Below are 26,662 nucleotides of genomic sequence, written 5' to 3' on the forward strand. Positions count from 1 at the left end.
AAGTGGTAGATGTTTCCTCTTCTTGCACACCTTTTATTGGTGAATGAAGAGGTAGAGTAGATGTCTTCTTTGTTCCTCGTTATCACTTCTTGACCATTCTTTTCCAAAACTTTAAGCTTTGACTCTCATGCCATCAAATTATACCACCCACTACCCCTCCTCGTTTCAGTCATCTACCAACTTTCCTGGGTCATTCCCCTACTTCCTTGAATACCATTATCTCCTGGCTCACTGTCGTCTTTATTTCTGTCATAATTCTTGGTTCTTGGTGATATCAATATCCATGTGGAGCAGTGCTGCTCAAAATGTCACCTGGTCTGTGAACTGTTTGTTACCAGTATGAATTGCAGTAGGAGTTTGTGCCAAAATGTAACTCACCTGTGTTGCTAAGTTCAGTGTTTAGTTCAGCTGGCTTTTTTTGGTACCAAAACTTCTTTGATGAAGGAAGCAGTATGTTGGTTTATATAATCTGGCACAAGCTCCTTAGGGTGTCGTGGTCTGGTACTTTGAGTAACACTGATGTAGAGGATGCTTCCGCTGTTCTGACCTCTTAGTTCCTTGATGTCCTCTCCTCCAGTGATCTTATTTTTCCATCTGATTCAGCCACCCCAGTACTTCAATTCAAACAGCCTTTCAGCCCCACTGAAACTTACACTGTCTTTCTAAGCTTTTCAGTATCCCTCACCCTCACTTCTACCCAACTGAAATTTCATGTTGAATCATAATCACTTCCTTATATACACTCTCAACAACCTTGTCCCTCTCTGATTTCATGTCCAGTGGTCCTTGGTCTCTTAGTTCACCCCTCTTTATGACTGTATCTTTTTCCTCTCTCCTCAAACCTCCCCAAACCCACTCCCCCATCCTTGCTTTCATCTATTTCCCTTGCTTTCTATTTCACAAAGCATATTGAATAATTGGAAGAATTCCTGTATGCTTCCACATCTGTGACTGTGCCCTTTACCTTCTCCTCTGTCATGGACAAACTGTAGTGTTCAGAGATAAGGACAACCAGCTCATTTCTATACTAGATCCCGTTCCCTCTTGATCTCAAGAATACGACCCTGTCATTCTCCCTTCTCTTGCATCATTGGTTTTTCCTTCTATGAGCATACAGACATGATATTATTTGTCCCATTTAAAACAAAAAAATCTTTTCTTCCTGTTTCCCCTTTCATCCACCCAGTCTGCTTCTTTTTCGAACAAGACACTTTGAAACAATTGCTTGGATACACTCTCTCCCCTTTTCTTTTCAGCCCCTACCAGTGACCACCATGTTATAAATCTCTAGTCCTCATCTCACCTAACCTCTCAGTAGCATTTGGTACAGTTGCTTGAGACACAAGTTTCCCTTGGCTTCTAGGCCACCACATCTGCTAGCAGGTTTTATTTCTACCTCACTGGTGGTTCTTCCTTAGTCTTCCTTGCTTTTTCTGTCATCTCTGACCTCTATGTTGTAGTGGCTGAAAATTTAGTCCTTGGACCTCTCCTTTTTCATTGTGTAAATACACTCCAGTCTCATAGCTTTAAACATGGTATTTAATCTATTTGCTCATGGCTTCCAGATTTATATCCCTAGCCTGGATTTCTCCCCTGAACTATAGATCCTGATAGCCAACTTTTTCCCCAACATTTTGGATGTCTCAGAAGCATTCTCAAATGTAATATCTAAAACTGAGCTCCCAATTTCTCTTAAAGCTGCTTCTCTTAGTCTGTCCTAAATGGAACTCTGTCTTTCCAGTTACTCACACTTAAAACCTTGCTGTTCTTGACTGTCTTTATCGCACCCCATATCCAAACCCTGTCTGAGAATTGTGTCTGCTCTCCTTCTAAAATATGTCCAAAATCTAGGCATTTCTTACCATGCCATTTCATAGCCTTGCCGTCCTAATCTTTTGCCTGGATTACTGCACAGGTCTTCTAACTGGTCTTCCTGCTTACACCTTTGTTCCCCTTAAACGTATTCTCAACACAGTGGCCAGAATAATCCTTTTAAAGCAGTAGATCATATAACTTCTCTGTTTGAAAACCTCCAGGGGCTTAACCGTCTCATTCTGTAAAAGCACTAACTCCTATGTGTTTGGACTACTCTCTTTATCACCTACTCCTTTCCTCCTCTCACTCTTCATAGAAATAAAACTGAAAGGAGATAAAAAAGAAAGAGAGGAAACCAGTAAAATAACTACGGCAATCATCCAGGTGACAGATGGTGGTGGCTTAGGTTAGGGTAGTAGCAGTAGGCACAGAGTAGCTAGATTGGAGGAATGCTTTGGAGTTAGAAACAATAGGCTCTGCAAACTCAGTAAAAGTGCAGTTCTTCCCCAACTACTTCCTATCTCCTATCTCGCTTTATGTTTTTCCTTAGGCCTCATCACTGTCTAACATAATAGATATTTTACCTTTTTACCCCCTTTTTCTTAGCCTCCTAGAACATAAGCTCTAGGAAGACAGGGATTATTGTCTATTTCCTTACTGTTTTCTTCCCAGTACCTAGAATAATAGTACATAACTAGATGATCAGTGAATATGTGTGGAGTGAATGACTTTTAAATCTTTTCACCTCATTTTGGATCTTTCCCAATAGCATACAAATATATTCCATCTTTGCAGAGGTGGTTCCTTCCTGTCATTTATGGCTCATGTCAGATTGAGTTCTTCCCTCTTCACTCATTTTCACTTTATTATATTCTTTTATTTAGTTTGTGGCACTTAATCATACTCTGAAGTAACATTTGTTTACTCGCTTGTTCTTTCCCCCATCACTGTCTTTTTCTGATTTGTATGCCTGGTACTCAGAACAGCATCTGGAAGTTGTAGGTGCTAATAAATACTTGTTGAATGGGTGAATATTCTGGAATTGGACGACCTTTGTTTCTTTCCAGCTAATGCCCCTTTAATTTCTCTGCTCCCTTTCATAGTCTGAAAGAGATATCCTATGGATATGGTCTTCATTTTTCATCTCCTATTCCAGTGTGTGTTCTGCTTTCATTATTTCAGTGAATGTGCTCTTGCTGAACTCACTGTTGGACCTCCATGCTGACCAGTCAAAGAGATACTTTTTACCTTTAGTCTTGCTGGATCACTCAGCATTTGGTGCATTTTTTTTTTTTTTTAACTTCCCTCTGGAACCGCAGTGTCCAGTAGAACTTTCTGTGATGGTGGAAGTGTTCTACATATGTGTGGTCTGATATGGTCGCCACGAGCTACATGTGGCTCTTGAGCACTTGGAATGTGACTGATGAGCTAAATTTTAATAAAATTTAAATGTAAATAGTCATGTGTGACTAACGGCTACTGTATTGGGCAGCGCAGTTCTAGAAACGTTCTCCTTTCTTACATTGCACCAAACTCAGTAAGTATCACAACCTAATTGCTCAAGCCAAACACCTAGTAGTCATCTTTAATTCCTCTCATCTACTTTAATTTCTCTCATCTACTGCAATCAGTCCATCAACCAGAGACTCTTTTCTATCTCCAAAGTATTTCTCTAACCTAGCTACTTTTTTTTCCTAGTGCTGTTACCCTAGCCTAAGCCACCACCGTCTGTTACGTGGACATTGCTATAGTTGCTTTACTGGTTTCCCTTTTTTCTGTTCCCCTTTCAGTTTTTTTTTCATTATAGCCAAAGCCAGTTTTGAAAGACTCAAATACGAGCTTGTTATTCACCTGCTTGTAACCTTTTATGGACATCCAGTGGCACTTAGAGTAAAAAATACATTTTTTAACAAAGGCTGTAGAGCCCTACATGATCTGGCTATTTTCAGCCTCATCTCATTTTAATCACACTTTCCCACTTTAATCGAACCACCATGGTCTTAAAAGATGACGGGGTCCTGATGATTGTGGGCTTCTGCACATGTTTTCTTGTTTCTGGAATGTTCCTGCTCTGCTCCTTACATGCTGGCTCTTCTGCATCTTTCTTCAGGTTTCAGCTTGAAAGTTATCCTCACAGCTTAAAGGTACCCTTGAAGGTTACCACAGAAGCCTGTGGCCACTCTGAGTAGGGCCTTGCACTTGTCCTAGTGTCATTTCCACTCCATTCTCCCACTTGTTACTTAGTTATACACTTATCACTCTTTGTAATTGTTTATTCAGTTGTTGTCTGTCTATCAAGAATGCAAAGACCACATCTATTTTATATCACCACTGTGTCCCCAGAATCTATTACTCTTCTTGGTATGTAGCAGTTGCATAACAAAATTTGAATATATGAAATCTTTACATTGCATTTATGCTATTGGTATTGCTATATCCTGGAACTATGGAGTAAATGAAAGAATTGTGGGAGAGATTTCTTGTGGAACAGAAAATCTCTTGATTAAATCACAATTTGGTAAACTGAGAAGATAATATACCAATTGGGCATTCTTATATAGCTCCAGGTTATGACTTACTTATTGGTGTATTTTTGGACTCACAATAGAACAGAGATTTAGAGTTCCTTGAAGTTCTTTGTTTTGAGGTAATGGAGTAACATTTTGAAAATAAAAGTTTCCTAGCTTACTCTACTTTCTATAATATTCTGCTACTCTTCCTAAATTTAAGAGAGCCTCATAATTAGGAGACCTACTGCTATGGTAAGGCTGTCAAACGCAGCAAGATGTCCTTCTGCTTGGGAGAGTGCCGTAAACTTGATATGTGTCGTGTGGGGGCAGAAGGTTGCTAAAGATTAAGTTAGAATATGTGCTGTCTTAATGAATAGATGCTTTGCAAGGAGCTGATGTTAGGGTTACTCTGTGGAGTCAGGTTTATGTTTTGGGTTTTTTAGCTTGGGTTACTGACTAATGTTATACATAGAGTTGAGTCATATAGTTTGTCTACAGCTGTAGCCCTTTGCTCTGAGGGTAGCAGCATCAGCAACATGTATGGCACTTAAAAAAATAATACAGTGCCAAGGTTCTATCCCAGCCCTACTGATAGAAAACCGTGGGGATGGAGCCTGGTAACCTGTGTTTTTTAAAGTTCCAGGTTAGAGCCTTTGGAAGGATCTGTTTGCCAGTTTAAAGGGCTCTACAAGCAAGCCTGGAGATCTTTTTAGTAAAACACAATTTTAAAGGGGGAAATTGGATGAAGGCAGTCAAAAGGTACAGACTTCCAATTACAAGATAGATAAGTACTAGGGATGTAATGTACAACATGGTAATTAACATTGCTTTATGTTATATATGGAAGCTGTTAAGAGAGTAAATCCTAAGTTCTCATCACCAGAAACAATTTTTTTCTATTAATTTTGTATCTATATATGAGATGATGGGTGCTTGCTAAATATACTGTGATAATCGCTTCATGATGTATGTAAATCAAATCATGCTGTATATCTTATACAGTATGTATGTCCGTTATATCTCAATAAAACTGGAAGAAAAAATTATAAACTCTGGAAAAAAAATAAAAATAACTGTTGGAAGGTACCAAGAGAGCTGCAAAAGAAGTTTGAGGAGATGTGACCCATGAAAGAAGGGAAGTACACTCACTGGGTGACATCCATATTTCTAAGGCTTCTCTAATGAGAACAATCACCAGTGTTTCTGGTGCAGTACGACTAGAACTCATGAAGTATCAGACGATGGAGCTCAGGGTTGCCAGGATGGCTGGAAGTTGAGTTGGGGGGTAGGTAGATTCACAGTGGAGGGAGTCCCAGAGGGGAGCTTCAGAATCTGTACATAACTCCCTTCAGATCCTCAGCCTACCCCAGAAGTGTGTGTGTGTGTGTGTGTGTGTGTGTGTGTGTGTCGAGGGGTGGGGGGTGGCAGCTGCAAGGAACTCATTTTAAAGCAATACATGGAACACTGAGAAACATGAGCAGAGATTTCAGCTTCCACCCTCACAGTGAAGAAGAGTTTGGAGCTTGGTCCTGCCAAGTTAGGAGGTCTTGGTAAACACCTCATGCTTTTCATTTGAAACCAGAGAAGGGTCACACCTTAGGAGTAAAGACGTTTCCCAGGATTAAGGTAATTTACCCTAAATCTAAGGGTAAAATCTGAAATAGATTCCTCCTAAGAAAGTGTAAAACCAAGCTCCGTAAAATTAAGGTGATTTAACTGCCTTAAAGAAGAAAACTCAACAGTCTTTAGAAGACTCCAGAAACCAGAGTCTCCACAATATATCTAATACACAATCTATAATGTATGCAATATACAATCAATAATTACTAGACATGTGATAAGAAAAAGTCGCCCAAAGTCAAGAGAAAAAAAATGCTGAAATAACCCAGATGTTAGGATTTGCAGACAAAAGTAAGACAAGAGGAACAAGACCAGCATATAATTTATAACAGCTATAAATGAACAAACATGTTTAAAAAAAAGACTCTCCAACTGGGTTAAAAAAGATAACACCCAACATGATATTCAATGTATGAGGCACATTTAAAACAATTAAAACAAAGATTCAAAAGGTGAAAGAGAAGTAGCAAAGATATATCAAATGATATATAAATAGCAGAAGTAACAGTATTTGTATCAAAGTCAGTTTGCTATAAGAAATTTAAATTCTTTGATAATCTGTACAGTTTTACAGAATTTGGTATTATATCTACATCCGTTGATATCTCTGTGATACATTGTTTAGTTAAAATGCTTTAGAAAACACATTTGGTATGAAGATATGTAGGACAGTAGACTTGTTTCTTTTTTTTTTTTTGCGCGGTACGCGGGCCTCTCACTGCTGTGGCCTCTCCCGTTGCGGAGCACAGGCTCTGGACACGCAGGCTCAGCGGCCATGGCTCACGGGCCCAGCCGCTCCGCGGCATGTGGGATCTTCCCGGACCGGGGCACAAACCCGTGTCCCCTGCATCGGCAGGTGGACTCTCAACCACTGCGCCACCAGGGAAGCCCCGTACAGTTGACTCTTGAAGAACACAGGTTTGAACTGCATACGTCAACTTAAACACTTTTTTCCACCAATAAATACAGTGCCTGTATTTTGATTTTACAAATCTTTAAGTGTGAGGAAAAGTTTCTGTTGGATTAGAGATCGCAGTATGTGGAAGAAAAAAACGAGGGTTTGAGTTTTGATTCTGTCCCATCCTTGGGCGAGTCATTTATCAGTTCCTTTGTATCTGAGACAGAGATAGCAGTATGCAGATTTTCTACCATGTGGGGGCTAGTGCCCCTAAACCCCTGTCGTGTTGTTCAACGGTCAGCTGTGTATATATCTTCAAAAATGTTCATTGAGCACTTTCTGAAAGTACCAGGTGTGTAACTGTTGAAAAATTAGACTAAAATGCATAGAGAGAAAGTTGGAATTATTAAGACAGTAATATTCTTCATATTCCTCTGTATAAAGGTATTTATTAACTTATAATCAGAAAAAAATATATATATACACTATTGGGGGAAAAGTAGATGAAAAATCATTCTCTCTATGACAGTAACACTAGAAATTGTTTCTAGAGAGTTAAAAAATAATTCTACGTAACTCATAATTTCTGTGTCATCATAACATCCTCTGTAGGCACTGTCTCCATTGGCCAAACGTGCGGGTCTAAGTGATATTAATAATGATCATTAATTAATAACAACAACAGTGGCTAACATTTTATATGGGGGGAAGAAAAAGGCATATTGAAGCCATGTTCTAGTTTGGCATATACCTGATCTTAATGGCCTGATATGTTTTTCCCAAACAAATGGACTTGATGTGGCTTTCATATGTCATTTGGTCCAGTTTCATTTTTTTCACACAGCCTGCTTTTGAAGATACTCCTGGGAAAAAGGTGAGTGACTTAGTAACCTAGTAGCCCACTTAAAAACCCTTTCTGTTGTTGGTCTTCACATTTAGGTTTAATGTACTTAATTAAAATGTAAACTCACTTGCCTTTCGTTTGTACTTAGAGAAAGTAATAAATAGATGAAGGGTTGGCCAACTGCTGCCTACCACCTGTTTTTGTATGGCCTGAGAACTAAGAATGATTTTTATACTTTTTGATGGCTGATAAAAATCAAAAGACAGATAATATCTCATGACACGTGAAATTTACAAAATTCAAATTTGCACTTTCCATGAATAAAGGTTTTTTTTGTTTGTTTTTTGCGGTACGTGGGCCTCTGGCTGTTGTGACCTCTCCCATTGCGGAGCACAGGCTCTGGACGCGCAGGCTCAGTGGCCATGGCTCACGGTCCCAGCCGCTCGGCGGCATGTGGGATCTTCCCGGACCGGGGCACGAACCCGCGCCCCCTGCATCGGCAGGTGGACTCGCAATCACTGTGCCACCAGGGAAGCCCCATGAATAAAGTTTTATTGGAACCTAGCCATGCTCATTAGTGTGCATATTGTCTGTGGTTGCTCTCTCACTACAGTAGCAGAGTTGAATAGTTGCTACAGAGAGCTTAAGGCCTGCAAAACCCTGTAATATTTACTGTCTGGCCTTTAACAGAAAACGTTTGCTGACTTCTGTTCTAGATGATATACATTGTTCACAAATGAATCTTTCGTGTTCGTAAAGGCATTTAAGAAGTCTCAGGTATATATAATTGTTGGCTTTCTAAGCCTCTATATTACATTTTAGTTGTTCTGCCTACTTTTAGAACATTTTTCTTGTTTTTAGCACATTCAGTCCATCAAGTATTTAAGAGCTGCTTAATGTGTGCTAAGCACTTTGGAAGCAGTGAGGAGCTAAAGGTACAGCCCCAAGACTTCTCAGAGTTCACATATTGAGCTTGCCTTTTCTTTTTTTTTTTTTTTAAAGATCAGTGTGCTGGTATGGTGGGGAAGGGGAACTCTTCTAACAAGTGGAGAAGAGGAAGGTTATTGTTATGGGATAAAAAGCAATGCATTTAAATTGCTTCTGGAAGTCTTTGATTCCCTTCCATTAATTCTGCCTGTAGCTTGAATTTAGAGAGTAACATCTAGAAACTTCCTTGAAGTAAATTCTTCCATTTCTTTGGCATAATATACTCATGTTTGAAAATCCTGCATTTTCTTGTCAGCATTTTTGCTAGGCACAGAGTCAAAATATGGAGTATGTACTGATTCAAATCTTAGAAATATTAAAAAATTTTTTTTTTTGCTGTGGTTACTGTTTAAAGAATGTAGTTCTTTAGTATTACTTACGATACTTTTATCTAAAAGTTGCTAACCCTTCTCTTGCACTTAACTGCAACAGTGATTGTTAAAATACTAATAGTGTGTAACTTTGGGGTGGGGATGGGATAAATGATTTGATTGAAAGGGCATGTGACTGAGCTAAACAGACCTGGATATGAGTTTTAACAGAGCAGTTTAATAGCTCTACTCATATTAACTGCTGCTAGTCATTTTTTTCATCTGATGATTTGGGGGAATGTTATCTACTTTATGAGGTTGCTTGGGAAGATTCCATTACTTTGTGATGCAGTTGATTTTTAGAATATCGCCGCTTTAGTAGAATAAGAACTGAAAGAAAAATCTCTGTTAGATTAAATTACTAAAAATAGAAATTTATTGATATAATAAAATGACATTTGCCTAAATATTTTAAAAACCTACAGTAAGTTTGATTTCTTTGCTTTTAGAAAACATTGGTTATTTTTCCTAAGAATGTCTCTTTTTTAAGCAATTTCTTTGTGCCTTGAGGTGCTAATGGTTGGCTGAGTAGTTTCCACATTTCTTTTGCAGAAAGTCCATTTTATAGGCCACTTAGCTTTTATGTTTAGAAACATTTACTTAATGCTGTATATCACTGGCTAACATAGAGTGGGCTAAATGATAGATATTTTCTTGGGCAAATATCATTTCTAATACCGATATATTATTTCTATACATTTTCTTTGCAAATGCATGCAAAAATGTCTGTTAAAAAGTATGCAATGCCTTGCATATTAGATATATGTTGAATTTTTTCTATGTATTCTTTTTAACTTTTAACGGCTTCATAGTAATTCTCTAACCCTCTCAACGTGGATGATTTACAGTAGTCTCCTAACTCTTGTCCCTGCTTTGCTTTTGACCCTCGTGGTCTTTTTTTTCCATATAGACACTAGAGTGAACTTTAAAAATCCTAAATCACAGGTGTTAGTTATTCCAGTGGCTTCCCAGTATGTACCCTTATCCATCTGCTCCCTACCTCTTTTCATGGTTCCCTGATTTCTAGTTATACTGGTGACCTTTCAGTACTGTTTCCCTACAGGTCTTTCCTTCCTTTGCATTGGTTTTCTGCATGGAGTGTTCTGCCCCATCTTCACTTGGCTAGCTCCTCCTTCTGTGCTCCTGTCGCTTCCATCCTCATCACTCACTCTTACATAGTGTAGCCCTCCTCCCCAACTAAGTCACTCTATTCTTACCTTGTTTATTTTCTTCACGACAGTTCTCACTCTTCAAATTATCTTGTTTTTATTGCTTAACTCTCTAATAGTAGAATGCAGGCTTTCCTAGACGTATGACCTTGACTCTCTGTTATTCACTGTTCCTGCAATGCTAGTAACATAAAAGATACTTAAATATTTGTTGAAGAGATGAATATACATTCCATTCAATGGACACATTATTTTTTATTCACTCCCTTATTGATGAGCATTTGGGTAATTTCCAGCTTTTTCTCTGTGAATGCGTCACTGTGCCGCCCCTTGGCATGCTTCTGTGAATATTCTGCAGAGTACATTTCTATTATAAAATTGGAATTTTTATGTGGAAGTGTTTACACTTATATTTAATGGATAGTGCCAACTTACCATCCAAAAAGCTTCTGCCAGTTTAACTATATCTATCTCAGCAGTCGGTATTATCTTTTCAGTCTTACCAGTCTGATAAGCAGAAATAAATGAGTTTAAACTCTTTTGCATATGTTTATTGCTTACTTTCTATTTTTCCTTCAGTGATGGTTCCTGCCCTTTCTCTGCTGTACTTATTGTTTTCTCCTCAGTTCTTTGTGTACTATGGATATTAGCCTTTAATCATATTTCGCTTCTGGTGTCCAATATGTCATTTAAAAAATTACTTTATACATGGTGGTTTTTTGCTTGGGATTTTAAGGTTTTATGCACACACACAAATTATCCTATCTTTTTGATTTCAGAGTTCCAAGTCATGCTTATGTTGGGCTTCTTACCATGGTTTTATTTCCATATATACCACCCTTGTATAGACCATATTTTATCCCATTGGTATTTTTTTTTAACCTGTAAATATTTGGCATATGTAGGTTTAATTTTAATACAGTAAGAATGAAAAAATGGTATTTTATAAGGAAAAGTCCCTTTCTCCTAATACTATTAATCAAGGAATCCAGCTGTCTCCCACCAGTTGAAATATCACCGTTTACATTTATTAAATTGCTACATTAAGTCTGGGTGCTTACTGATTACTATAGTCTCTTAACCATTCCTACCCCCTATAATGTAATTGTTAATTGCTTTGGCTGTTGTTTTATAATGAATTTTAGTATCTGATAGAATTGGTCCCTTATCGTTATTTTAGTCTTTTTTCTATTATCTTCACACTTCCGTTCCAAATGAATTTAAGAATCATTTTCAGGGGCTTTCCTGGTGGCGCAGTGGTTGGGAGTCCGCCTGCCGATGCAGGGGGCGCGGGTTCGTGCCCCGGTCCGGGAAGATCCCACATCCCACATGCCGTGGAACGGCTGGGCCCATGAGCCATGGCCGCTGAGCCTATGCGTCCGGAGCCTGTGCCCTGCAATGGAAGAGGCCACAGCAGTGAGGCCTGCGTAACGCCAAAAAAAAAAAAAAAAAAAAAGAATCATTTTCACTCCTAAAGAAATCTAACTGAGCATTTTCTTGGGAATACATTGAATTTATAAACTAAGAGAAAACTGGCATCTTTATATAGTACAAAAAAATTCTAGTCAAGGATAAGACAGCTCTCCTTTAATTTTGTATGTACCTTTTTTTGTTGTTTTTATTGTTGCAATTATGAGTGAACTCTTTGTGATTATGTTTTTCTGACTGTCCTAAATGTATATAGGAAACTAGTTTGTATATAATTTAATAACTTTCATTAAAAATTTGGTTGAACTGTGTTTTCTGTGCAGCTTTATCAGACTGTAAAATCCACTTAAAATGGGTATAAAAGTGTCTCTAGAATGTTAAAAAGAGTGTCCTCAGTTTAAAAGTATTTAGCCAGTCATCATTTTGTGAACTTTGAGAAACAGAATTTTCAGTTTCAAGATGTAATGGAAACAGATCCTCCCACATAACTACAACCCCTAGACTTTTAAAATAGACTTGTATGTAGGCTGTTTAGCTTTTGTGACTGCTACCTTTTCAAGGAGATGGACATGCTTATTTTATTCTCATATTCGAGACTTGAGTGTGTAAGGTTTGGCTGATTTAACAAAAGTTTCTATAAAATATTCATGTTGTTTTTGGTAACTCCATTTTAATGAACTTCAAAAGATTAACATACAAAAGTGTTTTAAAATCATATTTGGAGTTTAAATTATTTTATCTGAAATATTGATGTATGGCTGTTTTCTTATTTTTATTTAGCTATTTTTGCTATGCAGAGTGTAGAGATTAATGTAATAAACACTCATGTACTCACCACCCAGATTAACAGATGTAATTTTGCTGTTTTTTTTTTTTTTTTTTTTTTTTGCGGTACGCGGGCCTCTCACTGTCGTGGCCTCTCCCGTTGCGGAGCACAGGCTCAGTGGCCATGGCTCATGGGCCCAGCCGCCCCGCGGCATGTGGGATCTTCCCGGACCGGGGCACGAACCTGTGTCCCCTGCATCGGGAGGCAGACTCTCAACCACTGCACCACCAGGGAAGCCCTTGCTGTTTGTTTGATTAAACACACACACACACACACACACACACACAGCTAAAGAGTTGAAGCCATCTTTAATATCCTTTTGCATACTATGCCTTTTGCCCCTGAGTATTAAGAAGCTGGTGTGTATTCTTTGTACTTTTACTACATAAACAATATGAAGTGTTGGGTTTTTTTCCAACTTGCATAAAATTATATTTGGAAATTATAAAAATGTGCCTGTGTCGATAAAGGCTATTCTGTATGTATTTTGAAATAGCTGTATTTTAAAATATCAATCTTACATGCACACCAGTGTTCATAGCAGCACTATTCACAATAGCCAAGACATGGAAGCAGCCTAAGTGTCCATCAGTCCATCAGCAGATGAATGGGTAAAGAAGATGTGGGGTGTGTGTGTGTGTATGTGTGTGTGTGTGTATATATATATATACACACACACACACACACACACACACACTGTGTGCGTGTGTATGTGTGTGTGTGTGTATATATGCATGCAATGGAATATTACTCAACCATAAAAAAGAATGAAATAATGTCATTTGCCACACCATGGATGGACCTAGAGTTTATCATACTAAGTGAAGTAAGTTAGAGAAAGACAGGTATCATATGATATAACTTATATGTGGAATCTAAAAAAATGATACAAATCAACTTATTTACAAAACAGAAACAGACTCACAGAGATAGTTACCAAAGGGGAAAAGGGTTACCAAAGAGGAAAGGGGAGGGGGAGGGATCAGTTAGGAGTATGGTATTAACAGATACATACCACTGTATATAAAACAGATAGAAACAACAAGGATTTACTGTATAGCAAAGGGAGGTTACAATATCTTGTAATAACCTATAATGGAAAAGGATCTGAAGCTGTACACCTGAAATTAACACAATATTTTAAATCAACTATAGTTAAAAAAAAAGAAAAATTAAAAGAAAGAAATTAAATTGAAAAAGATCCGTCTTTTTGGTAGCTTATATTAGTATAAGCTGGAGAAAAACAGTTTCTACTTTTTGTAGTAATTTGTTCTTAGAGTGGAAAAAGTGAAAATTTGTCTTAAAACATTTTTTTTTTCCTGACGGATCAGAACTATTTTAGGATTGTGTTTATTGACCAGAGATGCTGTGTGCAGTTACTCATCAGTGAGAGACTAATGATGCATCATACATGTAAAGTATATTGCCATAATTGAATTATTTTAAGTAGTAAAATCATATTCTCAGACACACGTAGTTGGTTTAAATATACTATATCAGCGATTATTCAAGTGACTTCTTATGCATGACATATACATGTACTGCATAAAAATGTTAAAAGGACGACATAAAAATCTGGCAAGACAAACGGCTACAAGTAGGGGAAAAAATTAAGCATTCAGTCTTCTCAGAATTTAGAAAAACTTGTAGGGTGGGGTGGTGGTATATACATTAGATGGGTGGACATAGCTATTAAAAGTTGTCCGAGGGCTTCCCTGGTGGCACAGTGGTTGGGAGTACGCCTGCCAATGCAGGGGACACGGGTTCAAGCCCTGGTCCGTGAAGATACCACATCCTGTGGAGCAGCTAAGCCCATGCGCCACAACTACTGAGCCTGCTCTCTAGAGCCCTCAAGCCACAATTACTGAGCCTGTGTGCCATAGCTACTGAAGCCTGCACACCAGAGCCCATGCTCTGCAGCAAGAGAAGCCACCGCAATGAGAAGCCTGCGCGCTGCAACGACTAGTAGCCCTCGCTCCTCACAACTAGAGAAAAGCCCGCACACAGCAACGAAGACCCAGCGCAGCCAAAAAAGAAAAAAAAAAAAAGTTGTCCAAGATAATAGTTGACGCTTGATAGGCCCTTGGTAAGGTGGTCACTAGTACAATGCCTTCTTTGAAAACTGTATCAATTTATGCTCCATCAGTATTTTGGAGCTATGTATCAAAAGCCTTAAAACTTAAACGTTCTTATTCTTTAACCCAGTAATTGAAGCAGTCCTTAGGTGGAAGGGAGGTGGAAGAAATTAAGAGAACTATTTATATGCAAAGATGTTTTTTCAGTGTTGTTTGAATAGCAAACTAAATAGGAAAGACAAACTAAATATTCAAGAATGGGAGGTGTGGTTAAATTATAGTATAGACCTATGATACAGTACAGATAATATTTGGTAAGGGTCTGCAACACAAGGAATTGGCTTTTATATTTTTATATTTAAAAAAAACACCTAACAGTAAATTTTTTTTTTTTTTTTTTTTTTTCCGGTACGCGGGCCTCTCACTGTTGTGGCCTCTTCCGTTGCAGAGTACAGGCTCCGGACGCACAGGCTCAGCGGCCATGGCTCATGGGCCCAGCCGCTCCGCGGCATGTGGGATCTTCCCGGACCGGGGCACGAACCCGTGTCCCCTGCATCGGCAGGCAGACTCTCAACTACTGCGCCACCAGGGAAGCCCCTCCTAACAGTAAATTTAACAGAATACCAAATACAACAATGTCATTATTATGGGAATGCCAAAGGAAAATACCATTTTATACTAAGCATATATTATTTTATGGATGAGGTAGAAGAGACACTAAAATGAAAGAAGGAAAATGATCAGGAACATCCTAATTTTCCCTAGCCACAGACAGTTCAGATTTCTAATGGCCATTTTTGTACCTACATATTTAAAGATAATACCAGGAGTATCAATCTAGGTGTTTCAGAGGAGCGCAAGTGTCATTAAATGTTTGTTTTTTATTGCCCAGTTTGGGGAAGACCCCTCCCAGGACATGGACTCTCTCTCTCACATACACACACACACAGAGCTGAGGAGTAAAAGCAGAAAGGAAACTAGAGTAAGTTGTGACTTAAAAGTGTTAGTGTTGAATAAAAAGTGCTGAGACAGGAAGATTTGAGGAGACTATAAGTTTTTAAATGGCAAGGTATTAGTAGTGACAGTTAATAAAAATGCATATGTATGTGCTTTTAGATTTACAAAATAGACTTTAGTAAGAACTTTTTTTCTGATTCCTGAGAGTATATCAAAAGTTTTTCGTGCACCTTCTTACTAGATTCTTGGAAAAGTTAATTGTTAGCATGAACAGCCAGTAATCTATTATAAACTGGTTTTATAATCTGTTTTATAGCAGTTACTTCTAGTTAGTAGTACTCAAACTTTTTGAAATCCAAGGTAATTAAGATAATTTTGTGTTGATGGGTGATATCTATATTGTGTCAAGATTTCTCATGTAGATTTTGACCGAAGGCCACTTAAAATACAAAGGTGAAGTAGAACCCCCCAACAATCATTTTGAAATTAGCTCTAAGGCTAATCTTTTATAATAATGTTGTGGTATGTAAGAAAATATCGTTACTTTTTATAGCCACATAATGTACTAATGTATGTAATTTACTTTAAAATCATTCTGTAGGAAGGCACCAGTATGGCACAGTATTAATAATTGTTAAGTATAGGTGATGTGTGCATTATAAAGTTGTGTCCACTTTTCTGCATATTAGAAAAATTTCATAAGAAAAAAGAAAAACCTAGCATGCTTAAGTAGTCTTGTTAGAAAAGCTGAAGGAAAAATTACTCATAGTAATACTTTGAATAAGGTACGGTGTAGGATGAACTTTCTCCTTAGATTGAAATTATTATATGTAATGGATATACATTTTTCTAAACCTTATAGAGTTTAAGTCAGAAATAGATGAATTTTGAGGTGTTCTTTACAAAATATATAATTGGAAAAGAGTATATGTTAAGCAAAAAGAGAAAAATAAAAGGAAGTGTGCATGTATCCATTACCTCATTAGACTGGATAAGTTGGTGATCCCCCAGCACCCTCTTTCTTTGTCAGAGCACCACTTGGTGGTGATAAAGCTGTCAGGACACACAGCATTCTAAATGTAGTCTATAGTTGTGGTCACTTGCATCTGGGAACATTTAGTATTTCATTTTTTTTTTTTAATCATTATACTCCCTTTATCTTGATTGGTACATAGTGGGCTTTTCCTCATTTTTGTTTCTTATAATTCTTTTTGAAGTTGGAGCTTTGATCCCCTGGGTTGATCCTCTTGTTTCTTCTCTTGTATTCTTCTCTTTCTCCTTTATGCTCTAGGAGTTTTTCTCAATTTCAGTTATCTATTGAACTTTTTATTTATTCTCTCCAATTTTTATGAGGGCAGTAAAGTGAAACATTCTGTTTCCCTCCCCACCTTACCCCGATTTTAAAGTTTTGTTTCTCTGGAGTCTGGTTTTCCTCAAGTCTTTGATGAGCCTTAGTTAATTAGGAGCTCTAGGCCCTTAATGTATGGCAGGGGGTAGTAGAGGAGAGCCAGCCCTTGGGCTGAAAGCTCTGCCAAGAGGAAGAATAAGGAAAGCTTTCCTTTGGGGCAAGATTCTGCCGTAGTTCTCTGGATAGGAAATTCAATTTCTTCAGTAAATATTTCTCAAATTTTAGGTAAATTTGGATTTGTCTGCAGATCAGTGTAGGGGTGAGTTGGTATATACTGCTGCTTATGTAGATCCCCATTTTCATTCCTACTTTTTACTTCTTTACTTGCTGATTGACACTTGGCCTCCCTCACTTCAGAGGGTTGCCGTGAAGAGCAAGAATAATTTTTATGTATGTTGCATAAGTTTGAAAGTGCTATAAAAAAATAATAGTACTAAGACGTCCCCAACATGCAAGTAGATATTGTAAGTTTGGAACATGAACTTGCTTTTTTCCATAAAATCATTATAATCTTGGTCAAGTTACTAGGTCAGCCCACATAAGTAGATTTTACCCAGTAATATGGCTAATATGTTTTGTCTTTGTCTCAACAAGGAAAAAAACACTGTATTTTTTTTTTCTTGATGCCAGTTACATCAAAGCACTTGTTAAACAGCTGCACCTGTAGATGTGACTAGTTGGTTTTTGAGTCCTGTGGCATTGGCCAGAGGAGAAGCTCAGTGTAAAACATGTTTTAAGTCCCCTTCCCTGGAAATATATTGGGAGCTGGAGTGGGGAACCCATTTTTCAGAGGGGTGGAGAAATGGTTAAATAGCCATTCTCAAAGATAGGCAGAAGATGCGAACTAAAATACAGCCATCAGTGGACAGAGAACCTGGGTTTCTTCCATCATAGTATTTCTCAACATATGGTCTGCAGATCACTTTCTGCATCCTTAGAATGTTCATTAAAAGTGCAGGTTTCTACACACCCCTTCCCATCCTATTGAATCGAAACAATAAACACATAATCCTACTTAGTACATGATTTTAAAATATAAGTTTCTTGTTGACAGGAATCACCTTTGTTATTTTCTGTCCTTCACTTTGCCTTGTAAGTAAATCGTCAGTTGTTCTACTGTGGACGATAAAACAATTGTGTCCACAACTCTTGTCAGCTTTAGGTGTCAAGTGATCTTTGTGGTTATAAAAATCTAGTTTTGGAAGAGCAAATCCAGGAATAATCAACACATGCTTCCTTTACATAGAGAAAATAGGACTTCAGAGTACAGTTTCCAACTGCATTGTATTAAACACATTTAAACTTTTTTGGACACTGATAGAAAACAGTTCACACTTAAATATCTTAGTCCACGTTGGTAATTTACATCTAATTTTTAATTTGTAGTGCAAGAGGAACTTGTTTGGGGCAAACTATGTAATAAAGGAAGTTTTGTTATTAGGAATATCTAGAGACCATGAGCCCTTAAACTGGTCTCATTTGCAAATAGCTCCCTGTGTAATTCAGTGTTTTCTTGACTATTACACAAAAATGCCAAAATGCAGAGATAAATTAGATGCTAAGATTTTTTAATATATATGTGAATGATTTTTACATTGATCAAAGCATTCACTATACAAGTAAATCATTGTATAAAATCATTATACATTATATGTATATAATGTATAATGATTTTATAATATAATGTATTATACATACATTATATGTATAATACATATAATCATTATACATTATACATACATATAAAATTATAATAAATCATTGCTATAAAATTGAACTTAGAAAAGTTTGATTAAAATGGTGCTTTTAATTTGTGTTGCAAACTTTAATTTGAGAAGTAATTTTACTTCTTAGTACAAAATCTGAAATCTACTGTTCTGATCCAGTCACCACACATAAAATACCTTATGAAGTTATTTTAGATGGCATTGTATTATATCAGAAAAGAAAACAGTAACAATTGACCTGTTAAATGAAAATTTGGTGTTTTTTTTTTTTAATTTGGTGTTTTTAAAATCCCACCGGACCTCTATTGTCCAAAGAAGCCCTATGAATTTTTCAGTGAAAGAAATTAAAAAGGGAGAGGAGAGGACTTTTGGAACTCAAGGAGGAGTTGATTTTGAATAGCTTTTTCCCCTCCCTGGCTTTCATTACTAGAGTGCTTATGCTTTCTTTGTCATCTTCATTAATTTTGCTTTTTTGACATCCTGTTTATCTGTAATTTATATTTCTCCTGAAAAGAGGAGCTTGTTAAAGGGAAGTTTTCACTTAGAAGTTTGGCAATGATAGAGCTGTGGTTGAAGTGTTTGGAGGAGACCATGAGGTCCGTGTTTCACATGGTAAAAGACGACTTGGGGCTTTTTGTGGATGTAGTCCATGATGTTTGACAGGCCATCCTAGTGACTTATGAGTATTAAAGTCAAACAATTTTAAATCCTAATGACTTTGATTAACTCTTTTAGGGTCTCTGAAGTACACCATACTACGGTTTTGAAAGTCTTGCGTGGACAATGGCTACCCAAGGTTTGTATCATAGTCTTTAGTTACTGAATTGGGGCTCTGCTTCATTGCCATTAACCCAGTCTGGCTCAGATTCCCCTGCTTTCCTCTCTCCCTGCTTACTTGTCAGGCTACCTTTTGCTCCATTTTCTGCTCACTCCTCCTAATGGCTTGGTGAAATAGCAAACAAGCCACCAGCAGGAATCTAGGCTGGATGACTGCTTCTGGAGCCTGGCTGCAGTACCATTCTTCACTGATTCAGTGAGTAACTGTTAGGTGGTCTCCTAAGAGTACAGAGTTTTCATCACTGAGCTGATCCTGGCCATCATTCTCTTATCCTTGGCTGTCTTTCAGACTTGACTTTATTTCTAAAAAGATTTCAGTGAGTCATATCATAGATTTTTATTTTCTAATTAAGGTAACATTTCCCTGGTAGTAATACTAGTGCTGTTTGATTTTTATAGCTGACTTGATGGAGCTGGACATGGCCATGGAGCCAGACAGAAAAGCAGCTGTTAGTCACTGGCAGCAACAATCTTACCTGGACTCTGGAATCCATTCTGGTGCCACTACCACAGCTCCTTCTCTGAGTGGTAAAGGCAATCCTGAGGAAGAGGATGTGGATACCACCCAAGTCCTGTATGAGTGGGAGCAGGGATTTTCTCAGTCCTTCACTCAAGAACAAGTAGCTGGTAAGAGTATTATTGCCTTACTGAAAGTCAGAATGCAGTTTTGAGAATTAAATAGTTATTCTAATAAAAGTTAGTGTATAATAGCTTAAATAAAATGGTGTGGTAAAGAGAAGGGAGTGATTGCAATATCACCTTGACTGTTTAGGATAGCAGATACTTGGTGAATGCTGAGCTGTGGATAGTGAGTGTTGAATTTACCTTTTCCAGATATCGATGGACAGTATGCAATGACTCGAGCTCAGAGGGTACGAGCTGCTATGTTCCCTGAGACATTAGATGAGGGCATGCAGATCCCATCTACACAGTTTGATGCCGCTCATCCCACTAATGTCCAGCGTCTGGCTGAACCATCACAGATGCTGAAACATGCAGTTGTAAATTTGATTAACTATCAAGATGATGCAGAACTTGCCACACGTGCAATCCCTGAATTGACAAAACTGCTAAATGATGAAGACCAGGTAAGTAGTGACATGGCTAGCTTTTTAATCTGCTTTGAAGGAAACTCCCAAGGAAGGAGTCTTATAATATCTACCCAGTATCAGTATTTGAAAACTGGAAAATGACGTCTCTTAATTCCTGTACATTATAGGTGGTGGTTAATAAGGCTGCAGTTATGGTCCATCAGCTTTCTAAAAAGGAAGCTTCCAGACACGCCATCATGCGTTCTCCTCAGATGGTGTCTGCTATTGTACGCACCATGCAGAATACAAATGATGTGGAAACGGCTCGCTGTACTGCTGGGACCTTACACAATCTTTCCCATCATCGTGAGGGCTTGCTGGCCATCTTTAAGTCTGGGGGCATTCCTGCCCTGGTGAAGATGCTTGGGTAAGAAAACACGGTCAGAATGCTCCAAGCTCAGAAGGAGAAGAGTGCAATCACAACATTTCTGATGAGACTTTTTTCTTCTTCCCAGTTCACCAGTGGATTCTGTATTGTTTTATGCCATTACAACTCTCCACAACCTTTTATTGCATCAGGAAGGAGCTAAAATGGCAGTGCGTTTAGCTGGCGGGCTGCAGAAAATGGTTGCCTTGCTCAACAAAACAAATGTTAAATTCTTGGCTATTACAACAGACTGCCTTCAGATTTTAGCTTATGGCAATCAAGAAAGCAAGGTAAAAGAATTGTACTGAATGTGGTTGTCATGGAGCGTGGGAGACCCCCAATGTCATGCCCTTCTATGGATTTTGGCAAATTCATTGTATGCCTCACCCTTTGTATGTATCCTAGAAAAGTTGGACATCTCTGTTTCTTTAAATATTTGAGTTGTCAGTATGTAATGCACTAATGCTAGGTGATAGGGATATAGCATGCAGGCTTCTCTTAAAGCTTTTATTCTTGGGTGGAAGAGAGACACTGAAATAATACCCTAATTACTATTTAATTCGTGTGTTAGGAGGAAGTAAAGGGGCTATGAGAGCATGTAAATGAACCAGTCCCTCTTTTGAGGGTTCAAGCAGATTTCTTGGAGAAAGTGATAGTTGAGTTTAGCTCTTGAGGATAAGACGGGATTGATTAAAGGTGAATGAAGGTTAGGGAGAGGAAATGGCATCTTTGACAGTTCTGCTGAGGGAGGAGCAGGGCAAGATTTGGAAATTCAAGAAATGCAAACAGTAAGGAAGAGGAAGTGTGTGAGGTGAGACTGTTGAGATAGGGCAGATCCTGCAGGGCTTAGTGGAACATGTTAAAAGAATAATGGGAAACAGTTTTTAGCAGAGGCCTGAAGTGATGAGATATGTTTTCAGATCGGGGTGGAGTCAGGAGGTGGGGGTGTGCGGGGGAGTAAAGGGCAAGAATGACTATTTTATGCTGTCTCTTTTTGAGGTGGTTATGATTAGGAATAGCAAAGAGCCAGATGATTAATAAGAGTTTTTAAGTGCCCATTCTGGTTCACATTTTCGCTCAACATTGGCTTTGATGTAACTTGTGTATCTGGGCATTACTGTTTCATACCAACATGGTGTTTGGTTGTTTTTGTTTTTCCTTTTACTGTGATCAGTGTGGGAAGAAGAAAACTGGGCCAGAGTTTATATATTTTTGGGAGGACTGGGGTGCATGAATTTGAGTGAAATGTTGTACAAGGAGGGGTTAAATAGGGCCCCAGTATGGGGGTCTAGCTAATGACGACCAGGAATATATTTAAGTCATTAAGCTGGCTGAAATTCTTGTATAATAAAATAGGTTGGTAATAGTAGCTTTTCTCAGGCATTTGATCAAGATTCCATGACTGACAATATATATGCATCTTTCTAGCTGATAATTTTGGCTAGTGGTGGACCTCAAGCTTTAGTGAATATAATGAGGACCTACACCTATGAGAAACTACTGTGGACCACAAGCAGAGTACTGAAGGTGCTCTCTGTCTGCTCTAGTAATAAGCCGGCTATTGTAGAAGCTGGTAAGTATACTTGTCAATTCTGGGTTCTCATGTTTGCAGCACGTGTAGTTCTAATTAGATTACCTTTCTTAGGAAAAGGGTGATAGAACTGACGTTAACAGGCTGAAAGTAGATGGTCCTATTCAGTTTGAAGCCAAAGTTGCATTCAGACAAAGTGTATGTTCTGCTAGACACCTTCTTTGGTGCTATGCAAGCCTAGTTTAGGCAGTGTTCATATTGCCCATCAAAAATGATGGCTAGGGGCTTCCCTGGTGGTGCAGTGGTTGAGAGTCCGCGTGCCGATGCAGGGGACACGGGTTTGTGCCCCGGTCTGGGAAGATCCCACATGCTGCGGAGCGGCTGGTCCCGTGAGCCACAGCTGCTGAGCCTGCACGTCTGGAGCCTGTGCTCCGCAACGGGAGAGGTCACAACGGTGAGAGGCCCGCGTACCGTAAAAAAAAAAAAAAAAAATGATGGCTAATACTTGGCTTGATAACAGCTATTCCAGAAATACCTGGAATGTGTGCAACAAATACAGATTTTTAGACTTATTTAATCAGAATCCCTGGAGTGTTGAGGTGACAAGAGAGTCAGTAGGTAGCTGGAAATGTATGGGACTGGAGGCCTAGGAATCTTGATTTTTAGAAGTTCCCTAGGTTATTCTGATGCTCATTTGTTTATTCTGAAAATATTCAGCCCCTGTGTTTCAAGCACTGTAATAAGCACATGGTATACAATGGATAACAAAATAGGTATGGTCCCTGTATTTATTCTTATAGGTGGTGAAGGTGACAAAAATATGCAAAAAGATGGAGTGATCACATTGGAATGAATGTGACATGAGAAATGAACAGCAAGCAAATAGTGATACAGAATTAATGGGGAGGGAAGGGGCTTCCTTGAGAGGGGGAGATGTTAAGTGAAATTGCAGAATGAGAAGGTGTAAGCTATATGAGGAGGATTAAGTGCCTTCCAGATGGTCCTGAAGGTAGGAAAGAAATTGTTGAGTTCTAGGTGCCGAAGAGAAAGTCTGTGTAACTGGAACCTAGTGAGTAAATGGGATGAATAGCTCAGGATGAGGGTAATGAGCTAGAGCCAGGCAGGGCTATATTGTGCAGGAGTTTCTAGGTCCCTGGAAGATGTTTATTCATGCTTTATTCCAGCTTTGGAAACACAGGTGTAGAATGCTTAGGTCAATTTGAAATACTAGGTGGGATCCAAATCCTAAAGGGCTCCTGAAGGTTATGCTAAAGCATTTGGTCTTTATCTTTCTTTTTTTAAAAAAATTAATTATTTTTGGCTGCGTTGGGTCTTCGTTGCTGTGCGCGGGCTTTCTCTAGTTGCAGCGAGCAGGGGCTACTCGTCCTTGCGGTGTGTGGGCTTCTCATTGCGGTGGCTTCTCTTGTTGCGGAGCACGGGCTTTGGGCGCGTGGGCTTCAGCAGTTGTGGTGCAAGGGCTCAGTAGTTGTAGCTCACGGGCTCTAGAGCACAGGCTCAGTAGTTGTGGCGCACAGGCTTAGTTGCTCTATGGCATGTGGGATCTTCCTGGACCAGGGCTTCAACCCGTGTCCCCTGCATTGGCAGGCAGATTCTTAACCACTGCACCACCAGGGAAGTCCCTGGTCTTTATCTTATAATGAGAAGCTATTGATGGCTGTTGAGCAGTGGCACAGCATCACAGTGAGGTGTTGGGAATATTAATACTAGCATCGTATGACAGTTCGAATGACCAAAGGCAAGCAGACCAGGCCACTGGGATGTGTTACAGGCTTCTAGGAATAAAGTCATTAGATATTAAAAATACATAGCAAAGGATGAATGTTATTTGAGTTGACATATTCAAAGTGACTAAAGATCAGTAGGTAGCTGGCAGTGTATGCTACTGGAATGCAAGGGAAGACTGGGCTGGGATAGAGATTTGGGAGTTGCCCTCTTAGTGTATATGAGTAAGGGCTACAGGGAAGAGGCGGGGGTGCCTCTAAGCCATCTGCACCGGACTTTTACCCTGGGCATGCTGAATCAGAATGTGTGTGTTTAAGTCTCGCAGGCTATTCTGAGAGGCATCTGGAACTAGGATCCACTCTCTTAACAGTGGAGGGAGGGAATGAGATCTGAGGGGAATCAAGTCTTTTTTTTCTAAATATAATTTTACTTTTTTAAAAAAAATTATTTATTTGGCTGCACCAGGTCTTAGTTGCGGCACGTGGGATCTTCGTTGCGGTGTCAGGGATCTTTTAGTTGGGGCATGCGGGGTCTTTAGTTGCGGCATGTGAACTCTTAGTTGTGGCATGTGGGATCTAGTTCCCTGACCAGGGATCGAACCTGGGCCCCCTGCGTAGGGAGCATGGAGTCTTAGCCACTGGACCACCAGGGAAGTAGCATCAGCCTTGTGCTCTCTGTTAGCAGCTGGAGCTACTGTGAGGAATGAACGAGATAGGGATGATACTGTCTTACTGTAGGGGTGGTAGGCTAAATTATAGTTGTGATAAATGCTGTGAAGGGAAAAGTACAGGGTGCCGTGAGAATTATAGCAGGTAGACCTAACCTAATTGAGGAAATAAAGCAGACCTGAAAAGATAAACAAGGAGACAAGGGAAAGTACATCCCACTGCATTTAGAAGTGATGTCGGTAGGAGAGAGATGGTAAAGTTAAGCCAGTGTGTGGGGAGTTGAGCTTCCATTTAGACTCCTCTGCCAGTGTAAACGTCCTTCATTAGGGTCCGAAAATGATGGAAGGTTGTGAAACTTGGAAGCACATCTTTTGAGTCAGTGTCTTTCATACAGTCCGAGACATTAAGCATTCTGGTGCCTTCTTTTTGGATTGTTCTCACCCCGTGAGTTTACATAACTCCTTCAGGTCTTTGCTCAGATGTCACCCTCACACTTAGGTGACCTAATTACCCTACTTAAAAATGTAGCCCCCTCCTTTGTCTTGTGTTATGTTTTTTGTAGCACTTAACACCATTTGACACACTGAATAGTTTTAGTTTACTAGTTGTGTATTTGTTTATTGTCTGCCTCCAAGTAGACCATGAGCTCTGTGAAGGCAGGAATTTTAGACTGTTCTGCTCACTGGTATAGCTCCAACTCAAAACAGGGCCTGGTATTAAATATTTTTGAAATAATTGGATGAAGGGAAATAAGTAATAGGAATATTACCTGCAGGGGGACTGTGGAGAGAATGAAGGCTTTTGCCACACAGGGGAGGAACAATAGATATTTGACAGAAATTGTCACTAGGTGAGATGAACTGGAAGAGAAAGGGAAACTGAGCAGCATTGTAGAAAATGAAAGGAAATAAAGGACTTCGATGGAGGGGATAAGCTTTGGCAATAAGGAGGGACACCTTCTAAGACTAGAGAAGACACTTTGTACTGATACGACTTGTGAGCTAATAGCCATCGCCTTAGATATTTTTAAATCTTTTTAGGTGGAATGCAAGCTTTAGGACTTCACCTGACAGATCCAAGTCAACGTCTTGTTCAGAATTGTCTTTGGACTCTGAGGAATCTTTCAGATGCTGCAACTAAACAGGTAAATTCTGAGTAAACTGGTGCCTTAATGAAAAGAGTCAAGCTGAATATGTCCTGAGCGTCTGTTTTCATCTCCATAGGAAGGGATGGAAGGTCTTCTTGGGACCCTTGTTCAGCTTCTGGGCTCAGATGATATAAATGTGGTCACCTGCGCAGCTGGAATTCTTTCTAATCTCACTTGCAATAATTACAAGAACAAGATGATGGTGTGCCAAGTGGGTGGTATAGAGGCTCTTGTGCGTACTGTCCTTCGTGCTGGTGACAGGGAGGATATCACTGAGCCTGCCATCTGTGCTCTTCGTCATCTGACCAGCCGACACCAGGAAGCTGAGATGGCCCAGAATGCTGTTCGCCTTCACTATGGACTGCCAGTTGTGGTTAAACTCCTACATCCACCATCCCATTGGCCTCTGATCAAGGTAAATTGTCAGTGAAAGTAGAAGGTTGCAGAGTTGAAAATGAACTGCCTCTGACTATTATTAGATGGCTGTCTAGGCACCGGGCATTGGTAAGTAGGAGTTGTATGCTTTAGTAAATAGGAAATATGTCTGGGATGGAGGTGAGGGTTTGAAGTGTTTCTGTAGTCAGTTTTACTTTCAAGTGATTGTGATAGATGTAGTGTGTTAGGAATTTTAGGGTAAGAAAAT

At 39.1% G+C, this 26,662-nt stretch overlaps 1 protein-coding gene across 3 annotated transcripts in view; it reads left to right on the plus strand.

Moving 5' to 3' along the window:
- CTNNB1 (catenin beta 1) overlaps positions 1–26,662 on the plus strand; it is a 41,196-nt gene that overhangs the window by 8,207 nt on the left and 6,327 nt on the right. For all 3 annotated transcript variants that reach the window (XM_082848262.1, XM_082848263.1, XM_082848264.1), the window contains exons 2-9: positions 19,371–19,431; positions 19,872–20,099; positions 20,307–20,560; positions 20,692–20,930; positions 21,019–21,220; positions 22,359–22,503; positions 25,913–26,016; positions 26,096–26,434. In XM_082848262.1, the coding sequence (XP_082704388.1) occupies positions 19,419–19,431; positions 19,872–20,099; positions 20,307–20,560; positions 20,692–20,930; positions 21,019–21,220; positions 22,359–22,503; positions 25,913–26,016; positions 26,096–26,434 (1,524 nt within the window). In that variant the 5' untranslated portion in view covers positions 19,371–19,418. The remainder of the gene's footprint in view (positions 1–19,370; positions 19,432–19,871; positions 20,100–20,306; positions 20,561–20,691; positions 20,931–21,018; positions 21,221–22,358; positions 22,504–25,912; positions 26,017–26,095; positions 26,435–26,662) is intronic.

This window comes from Leucopleurus acutus (assembly GCF_964270905.1).
Source record: "Leucopleurus acutus genome assembly, chromosome: 10".
Taxonomy (NCBI): Eukaryota; Metazoa; Chordata; class Mammalia; order Artiodactyla; family Delphinidae; genus Leucopleurus; species Leucopleurus acutus.